Source organism: Formica exsecta, unplaced genomic scaffold (genome assembly GCF_003651465.1).
Source record: "Formica exsecta isolate Colony F162 unplaced genomic scaffold, ASM365146v1 scaffold599, whole genome shotgun sequence".
Classification (NCBI taxonomy): domain Eukaryota; kingdom Metazoa; phylum Arthropoda; class Insecta; order Hymenoptera; family Formicidae; genus Formica; species Formica exsecta.
This window is the reverse complement of record NW_021853269.1, coordinates 184,810-200,299: the sequence shown is the minus strand read 5'-3', so window position 1 is coordinate 200,299 and position 15,490 is coordinate 184,810. Positions and strand designations below refer to the sequence as shown.

General features: G+C 38.1%; 1 protein-coding gene and 1 pseudogene across 8 annotated transcripts; one reads left to right on the top strand and one right to left on the bottom strand.

Moving 5' to 3' along the window:
- LOC115242423 overlaps positions 1-7,138 on the bottom strand; it is a 76,013-nt pseudogene extending 68,875 nt beyond the window's left edge.
- Positions 7,139-11,329: 4,191 nt separating this feature from the next.
- LOC115242424 (L-2-hydroxyglutarate dehydrogenase, mitochondrial) lies at positions 11,330-15,358 on the top strand. 8 transcript variants are annotated; one of them, XM_029818688.1, is made up of 8 exons: positions 11,394-11,617; positions 12,386-12,513; positions 13,133-13,328; positions 13,673-13,885; positions 14,117-14,308; positions 14,384-14,655; positions 14,823-15,002; positions 15,073-15,358. In XM_029818688.1, exons 2-8 carry the CDS (start codon positions 12,428-12,430, stop codon positions 15,266-15,268), a joined length of 1,335 nt encoding a protein of 444 aa, XP_029674548.1. In that variant the 5' UTR covers positions 11,394-11,617; positions 12,386-12,427; the 3' UTR covers positions 15,269-15,358. The 8 variants fall into 8 exon arrangements, with proteins under 8 accessions (XP_029674552.1, XP_029674548.1, XP_029674544.1 ...); XM_029818684.1 differs by having other exon boundaries at positions 12,371-12,513; XM_029818685.1 differs by having other exon boundaries at positions 11,394-11,678; positions 12,371-12,513.
- Positions 15,359-15,490: the final 132 nt, after the last annotated feature.

The following is a 15,490-nucleotide window of genomic DNA, read 5'->3' as shown; positions in this document are numbered from 1 at the left end:
GAGGGGGAGAGGAAAGGGAGGTGGGGAAAGGGGAGGGGGACACACCCACGCGGGATACGCGATATCAAAACCAGCTGTCGATCGGGACTCGGTACCGCGGGTATTGTATCGTTACGCGCGTCCCCGTCCGTTGCAATTCTCGGGGATAAGGCAGACGAGCGTATCGTCGCGGCGGGATCGTCGCCCTTATTCGCCACCGTCATCCGTGCACAATTTCCGCGGGGCGTTATCACGCCGAAATGAGAGAACGGAGAAATACGTAATAACGCAACGGTAGTGCTTTGAAGTAGCGCGATAGCATTGTGTTAATACGATATCGGAAAGTTGCGGCGTAATGAAACATCCTGGGAATAAAATGCATTCTCGCTAACGATACCACGCGAAAACGCGATAACGATAGTTGAAGTGGAGAATATATCTAATATGCGAATTTATGCACGAGAGTTTAAAATTTTGACGACTTTATATAGAGCGATACGTAATTATTATATATCTAATCACGCGCAGTTATTAATTAATATGTAATTACGAATAATTACGCAACCCATATTTTACACGCATTTAATTACACTACAATTTCAGCGATAGACACGCAAATACGCCTGATATGATTGATTAGCATAATGGCACTGTATTTTTGATTGTTGATCCCGCTAAATGAACGTCGCACAAATAGGATCGAGAGATCGTGTGGCATGCAAAACGCGGGAACTCGGCGCAAAACTACGGCGTTTCGAAGCGCGTCGAAGTGCGTATAGTGCGTGTAGAGAGAGGGTGGATTGAAACTCAATTATTGGTCGTGTTAACGGGCTTGGCACCGCATCATCTATTATTTTCGGATTTTGCCCACACCAGGCTACGCACATAAATTACGCGCCGGAGTTCATCATCAAATATACATATATTATCGCGCCGCGTATTTTGCCGGCAAACATCATTCTTCCGAGGTAAAACCTATAGTAATCCCTGGTGTGTCTCTCCCTCCGCCCGACGCGATGTCCGGCGTTAATCGTTTGAGGTTTCGATTCGGGCTCCGATATTGTGTATTTCGCAGACCGCGATCGCCGATTAAGGATACTAATTTACGTTATGTAATCACATTTTATATATTATCACGTTCAATCAGATCGCACGGATTATCTCGCTAGGATCACATTTATCTCTTTCCAAAGTGTTTATCGCAATGATAAAAATTTCACAATGCATTCGTGAAGATTTTCAAAATTATTTGGAAGATAAAAGTGCACTTACCTTTTGCGCTTTGCAGGCAGCGGCCAATGGCAGGACATCGTGAGGATGAGCGGCGTGGCGATCACGAAGACACAGGGCGCATATCGCGATTTTGCAAAGGGCACAATAGAGGGTCACCGCTTCGCCGTTGTGATCGTTGCAGACCGGCGTATTCTCGGGCCGGGTTCCTTTGGCCCCGTTCGATTGCCAGCTGCCTCTCGGTGGTCCCAGATTGTGAGTTGCCAGTGGGCCCCTCTTCGGATGACAGGACTCTCTGCAAGCGTCGCAGTATAAAACCTGAAAGAAGAATAATCGATCTTCGTATTTATATAGGAAATATTAAAATATTAGGGAGAGAAGAGAGCGATATTCATTCCCGGATCAATATTTACAATATCGAATGCTTAGGGGAAGAAGTTATAAAAAATATTGATAACATGACAGCACTCGAAATATATTTATTTAATAACGTTTTTATTAAAATTTTCTTAGTTACATTTTGATCAGCGTCAAATATTCGATCAAACTTACATAAAACTGACATAAATGCAAATTTAAATTTGTCAATAATTATTAATTTAAAGAATATTAATTTTTTCACAGACCAAAAAATACGAAAATGACATCGGCTTAATCCCGATACCGTAGCATAGTAAATTTCTAATGTATAAACGAAATACATATATTATTAATAAACAATCGATGTATCATACCTTTTCGTTAGTTGAATCAATTAACTATTGTCGCAATATTCACATATTTATCATTTATCGTTTATCATTAATCAATCACGTGTATTGATAATCGTTAATTGCAATTATAGCAAATGATCAGTATATTGTAATATTTCTCGCGATCGCTTCTCGAATTGACAACGTTACCGAATATAAGACTAGACAACCACAAAGTCGCACAAAGTTATGATTGAATTAAATGTGCACGGACTGATAATCGTTAATTGTAGTACTTATGAAAAATGATCGCGTTTCGAGATAATAGGAAGACGGAGCGGCTCGCGATGTATCTCGAGTCTCGCCGAGTGTGCGAATGACAAGGCCAGACTAGAATCTTGCCGCTTGAATAGCAAGGCCAGGCTCGTTGTAAACAAACAGTATGCTATATATGTCGCAAAGTACGAGCGCCGGAATTTTTGCGGCACGCTGTTGTTTACATGCCGTGGCCTTGTCATTCACGCAGCGCGACTCGAGTAAACGGAATATACCTCCATCCGCTTCATCTTTATATTATCTCGCAATTATTTTTCATAGTTACTATCATTAATGATTTTCCGTTTAATCGTAGCTTTGTATTTTGTTCTCGCAGTTTCGCATCGTAATATATATAATAACGTGCGATTAACGTCGAGAGAATCATGTTGATACATTAATCGTAAGATCATCGTATTTTACTAATTAGTGCATAGTAATTAATCGTGTTTCCGCGAATGAATGACATGAAAGAGCAACAAATGTTGAATGAGAAAGGAGGGGAAAGAGGCCCGGATTACATCGAGCTACAGTGGGATAATTAAGGTAAGCAATTTATAATTTATTTATTTTATCATTTTAATTTATTATTTGTAAAACTAATTGGTCGTTTATTTTCGCGCTACTTGATTTATTTTGAATAATTATATAATATAAAATATTGTTTAGATTTTATTTTAAGAAATATTTTAACTATTTATAAAATATTTATAAAATATTTAATAATAATTATGCACAAAAATAAATATGAATTAATTTTACTTTAAGAAACTAATTTTCGTACAAAGTAATCGTGTAATGTGATTATCAAAGACAGTATGACACGGCGAATATTTATAAAATTTAAATTTTATAAAAATAATAATAGAGAAATAAAAACAATAACAGAACAATATTATTCAGTATCAGTAATATTCCTCGCTCGCGCTCGATATTTCCTCTCCGGAAATAATATCATTTCGGTTATATATCAATAACCGAGCTATTGTCGTCGCGCGAATATGTTGCCGGCAACGAGTGAAACTGCGCCGCACATCGATTCTCTCTCCTTTTTTTTTTCCGCGCAACGTGAAGCGACCGGCGCGGCGAGAATGTAAAATCACAGAAAAAATATCCGCCACTTGTCGCAACGTGGTACAATACACGGAGAGGGTTGAAAATGAAATTTAACACTTCGGAGGAAAGTGAGAAAGTGGGAGGCGAGACGAGAGTATGCGATTGGCGTATATGTTGGTCGCGCAACGAGATATTTCATGCGACGCGACACTCCGAAACGCGGTAACTCGATCTTTTCAAACGGAACAGCGAACAATATACAATCGCTCTTTTCGTGAGTGCGGGTGCTATGTAGTGAGGATTTTTACGGATATATCGTGCAAACAATTTGTGCGAGCCGGAATTGACAATCATCCGAGAAATATTGTCTCTTATTTTTTTTCGCACATAAAAGGAACTAGAAAGATTAATTTAAAAAATGATGTAAAAAACATTAAAAAATATTATTAAATAATACTAATAATACAACTAATAATATTAAAAAATACAAGATTTCAAATCTGCGAAAAAAATCCAAAATATAAATTTATTTAGGAAACAAAAAATAGTAAATTATAAAAGTTTATTTTACGCTATTTATATACATTATTTAGCATAATTTACACTATTCAAGGCGCGCATTTTTATATGCTTATCAAAATAGGGTTGGATATTCAATAAAATAACGTTGTACTTTATTGCGTTTTGCGAGAAATGGGTATAAATTTATCGTTCAAATTTGCCTGAAAACGAGATAGAAGTACCTCCTTTTATAAACAATCTCGAAGTTTCTGCTCGACATAATTGTTCGATATAAAATTATCAGATATATGTTTGATCATAGAATTTAAATAAAAAAATGTTAATATCGCGCGGCAATATCACGATTCATAAGAATTTTTTTGTTCTTGATTTCGTCGTCAATGAAATCTCCGTCTTTCTCGTACGACGCCTATAACGCTCGATATTAATACCGATAACGATATAGACGTGGCTCTTGTAGATGAGAGAGGTTCTAGTGCGCTTATACCGCGAAGAGAAAAGTTATGAAGTGGACTTCAGGGAAGAACGAGGGGGAGTTAACGAGCATCCTCTGGATGAGGAAAGCACACAAGAGAAATAAACACGGCTGATGCCGCGATCGTTAAAAATGGTAGTCCTGGGAACTTTTTCTGATCTTGGGTGGTAGAAGTTTTCATAGCGAGCGAGCGATTTGAAACATGAGGACGAAAATATCGGGAATAACGACGAAAGAGGCAATTGTCATTATAATACAAAGATTACATTAGATAATGATGATAATGTGAGATGATCTGTCTATAAATTTATATCGTTGTTCAAAAATTTCACAATTAAAAATACAACTTCCTTTTTACAGAACGCCCAACGACCTGACAGTTTCATATTTTTAAGCAAATCCGCAGCGAAGACTTTTTTCCTTCTTTTCTCGACTGTCGGACGAGGGGAAAGTTCCCTACAGAACCGCACGAACGGGAAAATGAGAACAAAAAGTTTATACGAATGTCACAGTATGTGGCCTCTTGTTTGATCCGAGACTACAGATACATATTTTTAAAAATAGAATTACAAATAGAGAAAGCTTGCGTCATGGAAACGCGTAGTCCATGATGCTCAAATAAAGAAAGAACTGATGAGTAAAAAACAGACAACTATTATTATTATAAATATTCTTTTTTGGTTTAGCCATTATAAAACTTGTATGCGTTGTAAACATTTTTTGAAAATATTAATATTAATTAAATATCTGCGCTGCAAAAAAATATATATTTGGCTATTACATACACAAATTTTTGTTGTTAAAATTTTCAACAAATTAAGAGAATCTGCAATCTAGTTTTACCATCTAAAATTATTCCCAGTTGATATAAAAAAAATAATAACATTATAAATTAATGACGGGCAGTTTCTATTTGAATATTTACTTGAAATTTTCCTTGCTATTACTCCACGGAACTCTCAATTCTAACTAAACGTATGTTCGCAACCGAAGTTAAAGCAAAGCTAAATCAACATCGCCAACAATCCCAATTATTCCATCCGTTCTAACTCGAGGATGACTGTTAAATTAGAAGAAATACTCAATCTCACGCGCCATATATCCTTCCTCATTAAAACTCTTATTCAACCCCAATTATTCATTAAACTTCTAATCTCGCGCTAATCCCTGGCTCGAGATTCCAACGTCGGCCGGAAAATACACGCTCGCCGCACGACGTGCTACATCCATACCGTACTTCCGCTAATCCCCGATGTGCATCAAACACCATATATTCCCTCGATTATACACCCCCATTTAATATAATCGGGCTAACCTCGCACTGCTCGCACGCGACGGTCGCGTCGCGCGGTTCCCCCTCGCACATCTGGCACTGAAGCCGCGCGTTCCGCGATTCCTGATATTTGTCGACGATGTGCTGCATCGCCCAATACTTGGGCAGATTGTGGGCACCGCCCTCGTCGAAGTAGACGGTCTTCTGGCAGATGGGGCACGAGAGGCAGAGGGTGCCGCCGGACGGCGGGAAGCCGCCGCCGTTGCCCGGGGTACCTACGTAGCTGCCAGGTCGCGAGCTCGTGGACGTGCTGCTGCAAACCACGCCGGAATCGGTCTCCGATAATATCGACAGCTTATCGGCCTCCTGATCGGAGCCGGGCGCGTTGGACGAGTCGGCGGTGGATTCCGGCGGCGAGTCCGGAGGGGCCTGCAGATTCACCGCGCAGGCGAGGCACAAGGCGTGCCAGCAGGGTAACAGCACCGGCTCCACGAACAGCTCCTTACAGCTGGGGCACCGCAGTTCGTCCTCCATCGCGGATGCACCGGTGGCTCGCCGTCTGGCGATCGTCCTGGAGTCCGTGGAGGATTCCTCGTGGATCCTCTCGAGCCGCGGCAGCTCGGATCGCCTCGATCGGGTCTGCAGGGTTCCTCCCTCAGGATGGCAGACGACGCGACGACGTTGCGGCCACGTCGACGGTCCCGTTCGATCCCCTTTCGTCGATCACCGGCGGATCGAAATGCGGTATATGTAGAATGCAAATGCAGAATGAACGGAGGTGTCTGAATTCCTCGGTACCGCTTTCACGCGGATTCCCCTGCGATTATTCCGACGTGTCGTGAAGAGACTCGCTCGATGGTTTCTTCGTAGGATGATCTATCGGACAAGTGCTCGTCATCAAAATTCGATTACGATGCTTCCAAAGCTAAATAGAGACTTTCGTAGTTTAAGGCAATAACGGAACGGAGTCTTGCGGGAATCTTCTTTAAAACATTTCTCTTCAACTGAACATAAATCAAGAGACTTCTGTTTTCAATTGACGCGAAACGAATGAGAGAAGCCGCCTCGAAGCGCGCGCCGAAGAAGAAGAAGCTCGATCTTTCCTATCAATTATCAAACGGCTAAATCGACCTCTCAACGATCGCACAAGCTTCCTGGTCTCATCACTATAATGCCGACAGGGATCCCATTGAATTCCACACTCGGATCACGCGCGACGATCCCACGTATCGATCGCGCCAAAAAAAAATCCCTCGATCCGTTCACCGATATGCTCGCTGATAATCCATCGCGTGATCCAGGAACGCACACTTCTCGTACTATTAATAGCGAGCGGAACGTAAACTCTTTCACGTTTCAGCGGGAACGTGTCACCTGTCGATCGCGCGCATCGCGGGCTTTTCGCATTTTCCAAGATCGTGCGTTCGTCGTCTCTCCTCGTCGACGCGTCTCTCACGTTCTTCGAGTTCGAAGATTGTTGACGAGTCTAGTTGGCTCCGATATAATCGGCGCACGTACTCACACACGCGGGACACGCATTTGCCGCCCTCGCTCGAGCTCGTGAGCGCCGAGGACCACGCTTGGCAGAGAACAGCACGCAACCTGGAAGCCGTCACCGGGTTGACTGACTCCCGGCGTCGAGTCAAAGAACCGTCGCGCATCGCGGCCACGCACGCTCAGGAGCGTGACCGTAAGGGGGAACGAGGGGTATTTTACGGAGGCAGGGGTTCCCAAGCTTGTCTCGATCTCGCGTCTCCTTTCTCATGTCTCATTGTCAAAAGACACGCGATAATAATTACCCGCTCATTTTTATAAATTAAAATTGAAGACCTGACATGCGAGAAAAAGAATGTGTAAGTGTCAAAAATGCTAATCGGCAAGAAACAATTTTTCTAAACGACGTATTTACTTGCAGAAAATATCTCCACATCTATTCTGCATCCTTACATATGTAGTCTTAGATAATATCTGTATTATCATGCTATCGGGCTTTGATACATGAAGAGCGCATTTTTTTCAACAAAAGAATTATAATTAAATGAATTTTCTGTTGTATATAAATAATGTAATTACCTATATCAAAGTATTTACTTATCTATATATTAATTTTATCTATTTTATTCTCAATTTTAAAAATCTCTTTCTTTCGAACGTAAGACTGATTTTCGCATAGCTATATTATTGCGAAATTATTCACGCTGCGTGAAACCGGTTTCACGCTTCGAACGCATATCTCAGGGACGCGCCTATATGAGGCATATCGTTATATCGAGGCCATTCGAGAATTAAGTACACAGACTTTATCTAAAGAAGATTTATAAGTGCCTAAAAATATCTAACACGTTAATAACTAATTACAGTAACAATATAAACAGTAGTAATTATATTATCAATTAATATTTTACATTGATTTTTATAACTTTAAGAAAGAAATCATATATAGTTTTTATCACATCTTTATATACATCATCAAACACGTTTAAAAAGCTTCAATGTCTAATCACAAAAAATTTTAATTGGATAATTCAGTCATTACAGGGAAAGAACCATTACTTCTTTCAAAACTAAATAAGAAAAACGATAGCTTGAATGAAAATTAAGACATTCCCGCTTCAACGTTATCATCGACATCATCTTACTTATTTATTGTTAGCGGGAATGCGAAGAACTTGCACAAAGGATATCTGCAATAACTTCTTACAAGCCGCGAGTAACTTGACGACAATACCGTCTCGCGGCGTCTCGACATAGGAATATCTCGCTGATGTGCGAGATAATAAAATGGAAAGGGAGATACACAGCGCGAATCTCTCTCTCTCTCTCTCTCTCTCTCCTTCGCGGCGAGATGCGCGAGGGACTTCGGGGTCCTTGGGGGAGAGAGACGAGCGGGACAATGGACAAAGGGTTTGGGAAAGGGCAGGGATCCGAGTGATCCGATGCGCGATATAATACCATGTATACACCAGGTGCGGCGCGTTCCGCATGCGGTGCAGCCGGCCGCGTGATTGGCCGCGTTTTACACAAACTCTTCGGCCCAAAACTTTTCTTCCTTAATCAAACTGTCGGACTCGCGTTCGTTCGCGGGGTGAACGACCACGAAGAAGGCGCGCGAGCGCGCCAAATTCCATGAAATTCTACTATAAGCGCATATCCCTCGTTCACTCATCCACCCTCCCTTCGCCCTTCCCTTCTCTTCCCTTCCCTAGCAGAATGGGATAACAAAACTTACCGCTAATATCGCGAAACCGTTCCACGGATCACCGCGGCATCGAAATTGTTTACCGGGCACCGCGCCAGTGCTATTAAACGATCGTTTATTTATATCATTGCTCGGCCGCGCGTGGGAGTTCCTGCCTTCAAAATAATGCTCTTGATGTTACGAGCCTACGGATTATTGATGGCGGGATTAAGGGCGTTGCTTAGAAAGCGCGCGAGGTGCATTTGGAGCAATGAAATATTAACATGTACGATATAAATAATAGCCAGCTTTATACAAGCCGTTTCATCCTCCTGTCGTGCATTCAGTCTACACAGATTTTTGGATAAAATCAGAATTTTCTCTTAATAAGATTACATACTCGGGGATCCGATAATTATTTCTTCAATTATAAAAAAAATATATTAAAATTGTTTCAAAATTTTTATTCAAATGTATGTTATATGAAACAAAATGTTATGGATGTTCAACTTTAAGTACGAGCGATGCAATGCAGATGGGAATTTTTTTTGTCGCCTATTCCTTTCGCAGTTAAACATAATGCGGGTCCTACGTTATCTCTCACGGAGATATTACCTCGTTTCCTTTACCGATATAATAAATTGGATTACGTCTGCCGTGTAACTGACAATTACTCTTCAACCATTCGACCGTCCGACTTTGTACGCGTTCATATATCGTGTGCAACGAGGAACTGAGAAAACGTGGACATGGTCATTTATCATTCGCGAGAAACCTCGGCGAAACAATATCTACCGTGTCATCGTCGTCGCCGTTTCTTTCGAACCTATGTGTAACGAGAACTCGCACACAAGTACGAGGTCAAACCGAGTGCTTCCAGGTCTATATGCTATTAGAAAGATATCACTGATATAAAAACAATTAAAAAATATTTCTTGTGACCGCGTATTAAAAATCTTGTTTAAAAATTTATATAATTTTTTACTTCCAAAATAATGTTTTAGAAAAGAAACAACGTGTATAATTATACAAATTTATATAAAATATATCATATATTTATGTGTATGCTTTCTTCTTAAAACGATGTTAAAAAATTCTCGATAAATTTATTCTCTCTATAAAAATTGTAAAACTTGATCGACGTGAAGCACCATCCGCCATATGAGATAAAGAATGAAAAAGAAAGAAAATATCATTAATAATATACTATAATAGCGTGCTATTTTAGCGTGTTAATTGACTTTTACGATTCTATGTAAATAAGCTGTTTGTCGAGAAGCAAAACCGACACGGTCATTTGTCACCTGGAAAAAAAAGACGTTTCGAAACCACCGCCGGCGACCTCGATCGCTCCCGAGTGCGCGATGTTTATTGCCCGTACTCTCTCGTCTCTATTTAAAGACTGCATTTAACGGTAAGAGCGTATCATTTTTCGTGTTATCTATTTAACACGAAATGCCTATTCTTGAGATTCTGAGTTTTATTGACATAATACGAAATAATTACATTTGATATCAAACGTAAATGGAGAATACATGTTTATGGTTTCTATTCTCGTTTTTATTTAGCGATAAACTTTGCGATAAACATAGACATTCGATTACTATAATATCTCGTATGAGACAGTAACTTGCGATTACCGAGACGACAAATCCAACGTTAAGTACAAACCGAAAATATAGGTCACATTAAATAAGTTTTATTCGAACATGAATTTCTTATTTTATTATAGCAGGGAATGTACATTAAAAATTTAAATGCCACGGATGCAAAATGCACGTTAAATTTTACCAATATTGCTGGAATTTGTATCACGAAATACAGTAAATACACTTTTTGCATATTTGTAGCATTGAAATTAGACGCTGAATATGACCATATTGACTTTGTTCTATGTTATTTAATGACGCCGGCGAACGTCAAAGAGTTTCTTGCTCTTCTCATGTACATCCCCTTTAAAATATATCCGAGAGCGAGGCGGACGCGCTGAAAGAAAAGCGAGCGGTAAGCAGGGGAGAGAGAGAGAGAGAGAGAGAGAGAGAGAGAGAGAGAGAGGAAGAGAGAGAGGAAGAGAGAGAGAGAGAGAGGAAGAGAGAGAGAGAGAGAGAGAGTAAGAGAGAGAGAGAGAGAGGAAGATAGAGAGAGAGAGAGAGAGAACAGATTAATATCAGATTATTATTTCGCATAAATCTCAAATATAGATAATATCAGCTACAATTATTATAATATCGGAGCTATTCTTTTTAGCTACACGTTTGTTATACTCTCTGTCTTCAAAATTGAAAGAAATACATAATACTGTGTTATGGAGAAAGGCATGAAAAGAGATAGCAGCTAAAAGTAATAACCCTGCATTGAGGAAACGTTGAAAAACTTACGTAAACGTGTTCTCGTTTCAACTTGGACATTTATCACTAATCACGCATTCACACTGTACACTATACACTACGAGAAACGCGAATAAATTAATAAACGCGCGTTATTTGTGCGAATAAATCCGATTTTTACGCGATACAGAAACGAACGCGGCGCGAACGATCGAGTAACTGATATTTTGAAAACGTCGGTAAAGGAAATGCGTAGAGATGATTCTCGTAGTTGCCACGAGCGGCACCACTTTGTCGACAGCAGCGACTTTATCGACTTCAACGATCGCGACATAACCTTTAAAAGCCCAGAGACGACGATATTTGTCTATTTTTAATTTAATTATACAGCTATTTAATTTATATTATCTTTCATGATAAGATGTAAAATGTGAATATATATGTATATCTTTTATCCTTCTTGTCCAGAATGTCAGAATCGCAGTGGTCTTTCCTGAGCCAGATGTTTAATATTTCGCTGCGCGAAAAATATTTTCGTTGACAGTTGGATGTGACGGGAGAGCATATAAAGTACGTAAATTTCGTGTCACCTGAGCAGTTTTATCTGATAACATCTTAGCAACGCGTCGAAGTAATACATTGAGCTCCGAAAGTGATTTATAGATTTCGATATCGCTTTAGTTCAAATATCATCATCTGTATCTCGTCTCCTTGTTAATAATTTAGGCGCGGCTATAATTTTTCTTTTGATATATTTATATATATGCGCATATATTGATAACGCGATGCTGCGCATTTTCTCGAAGTTTTAGATCTATTTTATGTTGAGATAAAAACGTATCTATCGCAGTGCTTGTGCAATGCATTAGTGTGTATAGTCGTTACAAATACATATAATATTTTGCTGTACTTGTGTATTACGTAATCGATCCACGTGGACACGTGTATGAATGGAGCAATTAGAAAGAGAGAAGGGATATAATTAAAAAATATGATAAAAAGTTTCTATTAAATCGGATACTTGTTCGAGTATCAAAAGTTCACGTTAAAATTAATTTTATAATGTATATGTGTATTATATACTTAATTATCACATATATATAATTTTAATTAATTCTTTCGTGGATCGTATACGAAAAATGTTTCGATTTATCGAAAATTTCTTTAATCTCGTTGTTAACAAATTATTGACAAAAAAAAAAAAAAAAAAAGGAAAAGAGAAATATCGTGAAATTAGACGCTAGTCGTCAAAATTAAGATGATATTTATTTTAATACGAGAGACTAATGTTAATATATGAGAAATTAATTACATAAGTGGTAGCAATATGTTTTGTAGGAAACGTATGATCTGATCATTTGAGGTGACGACATATCCAACATGATGAAGACGAATTTGATAACGTCTCTGACCAAGAGAACCAAACCGCTGCATTATTTATGTCGTCACGGTTCTACTGCCGCGAGGTATCTTTATTTTTTTATAAGACATACATATCGGATATTATTATCCCAGATAGAACGTACTGTTATCCAGCAAAGTCCCGTTGAATGACAGCATTTAATAACAAACGCCGTTTAATCCAGCACGGAACTGTTAACAATAAGTTCTTATCCAAATCTTCTCTCCGGCTAATGCTTGATAATAAGCTTTAGCCGAGGATTAATAAACATCTCACGTATTTCATAAAACTATAACTTGCTATCCAACAACGCAGATTGATATGGATACTGTATATTCCCGATGTGTAAACTTCTTCTTTTTTATTGCAAAAATCTTGTATATTTCATAAAATCTTATAATATAGAATAATATGTCCATCAAATGTGATTGATTCTATTTTTAATTTTATTTATAATCGTTTTCTGCTTTACTATTTTTACTATGAATGGAAAAAAAATGTGATCTTTTCTCTGATAATCCATAAATATAAATTATAATCTTCGAGAAATCTATATTGAAAAATAAATGTGTTCGATAGACAAGTTGTATTATAGACATTGCTTAAAATAGCTCGTGAAACTATTGTTACCTCGTTATAAATACAAGAAGAAATATTCGGATGAACATGAATAAAATTTTCAGCACATGCAGCGCCTACGACCTGGTGATCGTCGGCGGTGGTATCGTCGGTTGCGCTACCGCCCGCGAGATGATCATGAGACATCCGAATATGAAGATGGCTATCGTGGAGAAGGAGAATGTCCTAGCCATGCATCAAACAGGGCACAATAGCGGAGTGATACATGCCGGCATTTATTACGCTCCTGGAAGTATGAAGGTAAACTGAAATAAAGTGTAATTTCTCGCATTCAGCCATCTGGAAAGTCAATATTACTGAATCTGAATTTAGAAGCGGAAATTAACAAGAGTTATTAAATTATGTTTTTTTTTTTTTTTTTTATTATCGTTGATCGTTATCGTTCTTTCTCGTATCGATATCTAATATAAAAGAAAAGCAATTTAAGATTAAAAACTGAAACTTAATAAATAAAATTAATTATAAACTTACTACTTTTGAAATTTAAAATTGCTAAAATTGATTTTTATATATTTACATAGTACATGTATAATACACACATAGTTAAAGAATTAAAAGACCTTTAATTCAATGATTGTTAATAGGCGAAGCTTTGTGTAGAAGGATTAAAACTTTGTTACGAGTACTTTTGCAAAAACAACATACCTCACAAGAAGGTTGGCAAGTTGATTGTCGCCCAAAATCCGAATCAAGTCAAGAGAATAGATGATCTTTTCGATCGAGGTACAAAGAACAATGTACCGGATCTTCAAATCGTTGAAAAAGATTGCATATCTAAATACGAACCAAAATGCAAGGTATAGTGCAAGCAAAAAAGAATGATTATATTTAAAATCTCCTTTTTATCAATTTACCAATTCGGAGTCAATATTTTCTTAATAAAAATTTAACTTGTGATTATCTCATATAATATTAATATCTTCATAATATTTTAATTTCTTTTTTAACATTCAAGATAAAAAATATGACTGCAATAAAAACCTAAATAAAAAATAATGAATAATCGATAAAATTATACTCGTTTTCAGGGAGAAAGGGCTCTATGGTCACCGTGGACAGGTATAGTAGATTGGGCAGTCGTATGTAAAGCTTTCGCCGAAGATTTTAAGAAATTGGGGGGTGAGATTTTCCTCAATTTCGAAGTAATTGGATTCGCGGAGATGGCGGAATCGAAAGAAAAAGGCCAACTGACCCCCATATCCGTTCAATCGAAAGATCGAGTAAGATTTTCTCCTTGAAGATATATTTTATTACGCGTAATAATATCTAATACTTTGACGATTTTTTTCTTAAAGTGTATACCAACAAAGTATGTGCTGACGTGCGCCGGTCTGCATTCGGATCGTCTAGCGGTAATGACAGGCTGTGACGTAAGCCCGCGAATAGTACCATTCCGCGGCGAATATCTTCTTCTGAACGATAATAAGCGGCATCTTTGCACGACCAATGTGTATCCGGTGCCTGATCCCAGATTCCCATTTCTAGGCGTGCATTTTACACCTAGAGTAACGGGCGAGATCTGGCTAGGTCCTAACGCTGTTCTCGCATTCGCTAGAGAAGGCTATAGGTAACGACTTTTTTTTTATTACAAATATATTATTTATTAAAATCAAACATTATAATATTTGCGAGCAATATCATAAAATATATATCTAGATACAATTATTGATGAATTCAATCATAAATGTTTAGAGGCCAGATTTTAACGATATTAAAATTGTTCCTGTATTTTAGCTGGTTCGACATAAATATAAGAGATTGCATAGAAATGGCGAAGTTTCCTGGTTTATACAAACTATGCTTCCGATATTTTATACCAGGTTGCCAGGAAGTGATAAAATCAATTTTTTATCCATTAGCAGTGAAAGACTTACAAAAATTTATTCCTGAAATTACGTATAAAGATATTAAAAGGTCAGTATTTTCTGTGCTGTGATCTGTTTCGGTAAAATTCTCACTGATTTTCATAAATACTTATTAATAGAGGACCAGCGGGTGTGAGAGCACAGGCGCTAGATAAAGATGGCAAGTTAGTAGACGATTTCGCCTTTGACGGAGGCACTGGTGCTATCGGAAGTAGAGTATTGCATTGCCGAAACGCGCCGTCACCCGCTGCAACTAGCTGTTTGGCGATAGCAAAATTTATTGCCGATAAACTCGACCGTGATTTCAAACTTTAAACTATTGATGTTGATATATATATTTGTGTTTAATTGTGCCCAAATTAAAAATAAAACGGGTATTTAGAGAAAAGATATCCAAAGAAGGTATACATATATTTCTTACATGTTATGCAATTTATATTATATATAAGCAAAAAAATTTGTTTCCTATATATGTATATATATATATATATTTTTATATATTTCTTATTTATACATACATATTAATTGTGAAAGACT